This window comes from Oncorhynchus masou, chromosome 16 (assembly GCF_036934945.1).
Source record: "Oncorhynchus masou masou isolate Uvic2021 chromosome 16, UVic_Omas_1.1, whole genome shotgun sequence".
Taxonomy (NCBI): Eukaryota; Metazoa; Chordata; class Actinopteri; order Salmoniformes; family Salmonidae; genus Oncorhynchus; species Oncorhynchus masou.
The window spans coordinates 42,063,246-42,069,970 of record NC_088227.1 but is presented as its reverse complement, the minus strand read 5'-3'; the positions used below and the strand labels follow the sequence as shown (position 1 = coordinate 42,069,970).

Sequence of the window (6,725 nt, the reverse complement as noted above, 5' to 3'; positions counted from 1 at the left end):
ATAAACTGGAGCATTAAAGGTTCCTAGACATACGGAAACGTAGTTTATTAAGATGTAATACAATTCAGTTGTAAATAAAAATTTGGTAAAGATGTAGAAGTATACAGTTTATTGTAACACCATATTGATATTAAAAAAAGAGATTAGTGGTCATCCCATCGATTTCTTTTAAAAATGTCTAGTTTCCATCTAAAAATAAAATGGAACATTCATACAGTCAGATCAGACTGAATGCACGTATAAAACATTTGAAAAATAATTAAAAACAAGCCCAATGTGCAATGTCTTAAACCCCCTAATACATTACATAAATACCCAAATCTGCATACAAAACAGAACCCATCCATGCACAGCAACTATACTGAACAAAAATATAAACGCAAATTGCAACAATTTCAAAAATGACTTACAGTTCATATAAGGAAATGTGTCAATTGAAATAAATTGGTTAGACCCTCGTCTACAGATTTCGGAGTGCTGCCATGGGTGGGCTTAGGAAGCCATAGGCCCACCCACTTGAGAGCCAGTCCCACCCACTCAGAATTGGTTGTTTCCCCCGCCAACAAAAGGGTTTTATTGAAGACAGAAATACTGCTTTGCGGGCCTCCCGAGTGGCGCAGTGGTCTAAGGCGCTTGAGTCGTCACTACAGACCCGGGTTCGATCCCAGGCTGTGTCGCAGCCGGCCGCGACCCATGAAGCGGTGCATAATTGGCCCGGGTTAGGGGAGGAGTTAGCCGGCCGGGATGTCCTTGTCCCATCGCGCTCTAGAGACTCCTGTGGCGGGAACCGGGCACATGCACGCTGACACGGTCGCCAGTTGTACGGCGTTTCCTCTGACACATTGTTGCGGCTGGCTCCCGGGTTAAGCGAGCAGTGTGTCAAGAAGCAGTGGGGCAGGGTCGTGTTTCGGAGGACGCATGGTTCTCGACCTTCACCTCTCAAGTCTGTATGGCAGTTGCAGCGATGGGACAAGACTACCAATTGGGGAGAAAAGGGGGTAAAAAGTATATTTAAAAAAAGTTGAATCAGCTGTCTGGTCTCAGACGATCCCGCAGGTCAAGAAGCCGGCTGGCGTGGTTACATACGTTAGTAAGGCAGGTTGGACATACTGCTAAATTCTTTAAAACAACATTGGAGGTGGCTTATGGTAGAGAAATTAACATTAAATTCTCTGGCAACTGCTCTGGTGGACATTCCTGCAGTCAGCATGCCAATTGCACGCTCCTCAAAACTTGAGACATCTGTGGAATTGTGTGACAAAACTGCACATTTTATCCCCAGCTCAAGGTGCACCTGTGTTATGGTCATATGATCAGCTTCTTGATATGCCACACCTGTCTGGTGGATGGATTATCTTGGCAAAGGAAAAATGCTCACGAATAGGGATGTAAAATATGTGCACAACATTTGAGAATAATAAGCTTTCTGAACATATGGATAATTTCATGGGACAACATTTCACATGTTGCGTTATATTTTTGTTCAGTATACATAAAACACATACCAGGTTGCATTCTACCTGTCCCACACTATCCCAAAACCTTATAACATAACATCCAAACATAAAATGATCCAATCAAACAGTTTAAGTAAATTAATTAATACACAGAATATTTCCTGTTAGCTAAAAACAGATCACGATAACATATTGTTCTGCCACACTGTTGTAATAACCAGGGTTGGGGCAAATTCCATTTCAATTTCAGTCAATTCAGAAAGTAAACCAAATTCCTAATTGAAAAGCATTGAATAGAATTGGAATTTGTGTATTTCCTGAAATGAAATGGAATTGATCGCAACCCTGGTAAATAAAATATGGCACGTGTTATTTGAGAACCTGAGAGACCCAATCAGACAAAAAAATACATTCAGATGATATGAAAGAAAGCTCTGGAGGTGAAGTTTCCCCTTGGTCAGGGGTTCCCAAGCTGTTTGGGGCCTGGGACCCCTTTTGTGATAGAAAATTCAACAAGGACCCGCTCATAATCAGAAGACATCTCCAGTGTGTTAAAAACAGCCTACAATTAGTTTTACTATGCCGTCTGCAGTGCAAGGCTGAACAAACCAAGTCGAGGGCCCGGAGAAAGAACATTTAAAAGGCCCGCCTCTTGGCATCGGAGAGAAAATGTTGCCGTTTTAAAACTATTATCCTGGAATTCTGCACATTTTGCCATGAGGCAAAGACTTTGCCATTTTAGAACTTGAATCACAGTGCATTTATGTAAAAAGAAACAGAAAGAAAGAAAAGATAATTGGTGGAGTGGATACCAATATCCCTGTGAGCCTCCAGGGAGCCTCTAGGGTCAAGAACATAAATTACAGATTACTACTATTACATTGTATTGATTCAAACAATTAACACATTAAACGTATTCCACGGATACCTTGGCCAAAAGTTGTTCAATCTTTTGTTCGTAATACCCCCCCCCCCAAAACGTACAAAAAAACAAACAGCGGCAAACCCCCTGTAGTAGTCCGCAGATCCTACTTTGAGAACCCCTGACCTATAGGTCATGTGTCAAACTCATTCCAAAGAGTGCAGAGTGTGTGCAGGTTTTCACCACCTCCCTTGTACTGGATCGATGAATTAAAGCGAAGACTCAGCGGTAGGCTTGTCAAACGTTTGCCTGTCAGTACTGAGCACCTCCGAACAGTGCGGCAGTCAATCTCTGGTTTGTGTTCACACAGCAAAGACCTTTGAAGTCGTCAGCCACTCAGCCTTGTTAACATACTCCAAACCAGAAGGTGGCAGTAGCGTTGTTTGGCAATGCCATTGCCTATGGTCTAGATTCCAAGCTATCTGTGCTAATGTTGCTATTTCGTAGAAAGTAGGGTCGGGAAGTATCCAGAGGTTCATACCGTTTCCGTACCATACCAGGGTATACGGTATTACCGAATGTGCACACAAGGGGGCGCCATAAAGAATATAACATTTAAAAAAATGCTCAAAACAATTTAAGCAACAGGGATCTTGATCCACCCAAGAGGGGATTGAATGGCTCTGCTGTAAACAAGAAGTGTGACCTTGACGTCTCGCAACTTAGCTGGCAAGTTAGCAAACCATTGGTATTGAAAATCATACCAACGGTATTTAAAAAAAAACCCGATATAAGGTATATCACCCAAGCCTAGTAGAAAGCCTTTGTTGATACTAACCAGAAGGCCACAGCTAGATAACTACCTAGCAAGATGACAAAGAAACAATTTAATTAACTCTTCATAATCCCATACTGCCAGACCCTAGCCAAATGTTTAGCTTGCTAGCATAACATAGCTAAAGCTAAGGACACTGTACTAACTCAGCAGCTAACACAGTTTCATGGAAACTAGCTAATCCATTATGATTGAATTACAATGTCAATACTAGCTACAGTGGTAAGCTTGTTTGGAGGAAGTATTTAGTGTTGTGTGCATTGCGTCTGTGCACTTAGCTAGCTACCCTCTCATAGCCTAACATTGCATATGAAGTGTGACTGGCTCATTCGTGGACGTATGGAGAAAATGCCCTATTTTTTTTATTGGCTCTCCCACTTGGGGGTTGGTGCTCTCTGATTGGTTCAAAGTCAAATTGTTGGCCACTGACGAGCATTGCGATTCCACAAATAGAATCGGTAGGTTCGTTCGGCATGCAGCAGGTACCACTTTTGTTCTAGCAAGAGAAGGAACGGCCTCCCACTGTTATAAGTACCCATCGGCAGTCTATGGACAGTCAGATTCTCGGTGTGTTTCATGCTTTAAGGTCACTGATTAGTAAGGAACTCCCCTCACCTGGTTGTCTTAGTCTTAATAATTGAAAGGAAACCCCCCCCAAAAAACTCCATGGAATGAGTTTGACACCCCTGCCCTAGGTACAGATCTAGGATCAGCTTTCCCCTCCTCCCCCGAACCTTAACCATTAGTGAGGAAAATGCTAAACTGACCCAAGATCAGTGACTAGGGGCAACTTCACAAAACTGGCCCCGGGATGAAGTTACCCCTAGGTACAGATCTAGAATCTGCATCCCCTCCCCCCAATACTAACCTTATCCATGAGTGGGGAAAAAGTCTAACTGACCCAAGTTCAGTGACTAGGGGGTAACTTAATCCTACTCCTTGATGCAGCCAGCACCATGAACTGGGCCTCTCCTCCACCTGTCCATCGGTGACTGAACATTTAAAACGAGAAAATGGTGCACCTCTTATGTCTTGATATGTTGCTGTGGTTTTTGGGTTGCACCTCTACTAGTTGGTTGTGGCGTTGCGTCTAGTACCCACCAGGTTGGGGTCAATCTCGTTTCAATTCCAGCAATTCGGAAAGTAAACTGAAATTCGAATTTCAAATTTTCCTCAATGCATCTCTAGAGAAGTGTTCAGGGGAAATTGAAATTGGAATTACAGATTCCTTCTTGAATTGACTGAATTGGAATGAAATTGACCCCAACCTTGCTACACTCTCCTCTCAGCTGTTCCAGGATTTACGGTTGTCTCCTTTGCGACCGGCCCCAGTCCCCTCTCCCTTGGCCAGGGCAGTGAGGGCAGCCAGGTTAGGGCTGGACCCTGATAGGTTAGCACTGCGACGCTTCTGCTGCTGTCGCCGCTTCTCCTTAGCCCCGCCCCCGACTCCTCCACGGCTCACCCTATCAGGACGCACCAACACCCCGTAACCAGGGTTACAGTGGAAGTAGTGCTTTCCACCCACAGACCCGTCATTTTTCCCTGGATAGAGAAAGAGCCAGTGAGACATCCAGCACGAATTTACTCAAAATATATCACGCACACAAACACGCACAAACACTTTGCGAGCCATCACAAGAACTACAGCAGAATCGTAAAGTTACAAATAAATACAAATCAGAACACATCACATGGTAACCTCTTCTACCTACCCGCAGGTAAGTCCAGCTCCACTCCAACCCAGGTTCCGTCTGCGAAATCCGTAGGTCCCACGTAGCGCACAGTGCCACTTTTATTAGTTCCTACAGTCACAAACTCCCCCTCCTTCAGCCAGTCATGCACCTCTGTGGCTGTGTCAGTGACTCCTTCGTCTGAGTCAGAGAGGATATCCAGAGGAAGAGCGAGATCAGCACCAAGACCACTGTTCCTGGCCTGGCTCTCATCCTCATTTACAATAGGATGGAAGGACTTCAGATCGGACGTCTTTACTTTCTGGATCTTGAATGGGTTTGCTGCCGAGCTACTGGGAGGTTTGACAACTAGTGCTGGAAGAAGGGTTGGGACAGTGGTGATGAGAGGGGCTTTGGGTGGGACAGGAGCAGGAGTTACGGCAGTGATTGGAGCTGAAGCCAGGGTTGGGGCTGGAGCTTTGGCTGGCTGGCTAGGTGCAAGCTGGACAACCAGAGGCTTTACAGGGGTAAGTGCAGGTTCAGGCTGGTCTGCCGGTGCTAGCTGGTCTAGAGGTGCTAGCTGATCTAGAGGTGCTAGCTGGTCTAGAGGTGCTAGCTGGTCTGCCGGTGCTAGCTGGTCTAGAGGTGCTAGCTGGTCTAGAGGTGCTAGCTGGTCTAGAGGTGCTAGCTGGTCTAGAGGTGCTAGCTGGTCTAGAGGTGCTAGCTGGTCTAGAGGTGCTAGCTGGTCTAGAGGTGCTAGCTGGTCTAGAGGTGCTAGCTGGTCTAGAGGTGCTAGCTGGTCTAGAGGTGCTAGCTGGTCTAGAGGTGCTAGCTGGTCTAGAGGTGCTAGCTGATCTAGAGGTGCAAGCTGATCTAGAGGTGCAAGCTGATCTAGAGGTGCAAGCTGATCTAGAGGTGCAAGCTGATCTAGAGGTGCAAGCTGATCTAGAGGTGCAAGCTGATCTAGAGGTGCAAGCTGATCTAGAGGTGCTGACTCAGCTGTTGCCTCACGCTGTTCCCGAGGTGGCTTTGGCTCCACTGGTGGTTGTTCTAACTGGACTGGGTCTTTTCTGTGGACTGGTGGTTCTGACTGGTCTAATTCTACAGACAGTTTTTCTGTTGAATTGTCTGGTGAAGACCGTCTCAGTTGTTCTTGTACAGACTTGACTGGCTGGACTGGTGGTTCAGACTCATTAGATGCTACAGACTGTTCTTGTGTAGACGGTGTCAGTGACTCTGGTTGGATTGATACTTCACAAGGTAGTAGTCTGTAGTATTCTTGTGTAAACTTGTGTGACAGTGACTCTGGTGGAGTCATATCTTCAGGTTCTCCTGAGGATTTATAGGGTTTTGATATGAGAAGAGGTTCTGCGGAGGTTCCATGTGGATCCAATGGGAGAGAAGAGTCTGCTCGTAGTGTATCAATATCAGCCCTGTCTGCCTGGGGAGAACTAGTATCAGTCCTCTGTTTCTCTGAAGCCTCCAGGTCAGTAGCAGTGGTCCTCTCTTCCTCCTGGTCGGCCATGTTAGACTCCTGATGAAGACACCGACCGATGTCGGACTCGAACGACCTGTGCGTCACCTCAAAGCCATCTGGATTGAGATTGGCTGACAGACCGAGGTCCCCACAAATCAGGTAAGCCTCTGACAGGGTTGCCGTGGAGACGCTGGTGGACATGTAGCCACTGGATGCCTCGCTGACCGGACTGGGGAAGGGGTCTTCTATCTCAGGGATGAGTGGAGGGATGATAGCCGGGGGGAGGGGCATGGTTTTCCCAGCCTCTGATTGGCACTTTGGGGGGATGATTACCCCAATGGGAACCTGTGGAATTAACCAAACAGACAAGTAATGAATGGTGACGAACATATTACCATATTATTCTCAATACTTACTAGGGACA

The 6,725-nt window shown here is 46.0% G+C and overlaps 1 protein-coding gene across 1 annotated transcript in view; it reads right to left on the bottom strand.

Annotated features, from left to right (window-relative positions):
* Positions 1 to 13: 13 nt before the first annotated feature.
* LOC135557964 (kinesin-like protein KIF13B) overlaps positions 14 to 6,725 on the bottom strand; it is an 84,265-nt gene continuing 77,553 nt past the window's right edge. The window contains exons 40-41 of the mRNA XM_064991701.1: positions 4,867 to 6,646; positions 14 to 4,696 (exon numbers count right to left, since the gene is read on the bottom strand). Coding sequence (XP_064847773.1) covers positions 4,440 to 4,696; positions 4,867 to 6,646 — 2,037 coding nt within the window. The 3' untranslated portion in view covers positions 14 to 4,439. The remainder of the gene's footprint in view (positions 4,697 to 4,866; positions 6,647 to 6,725) is intronic.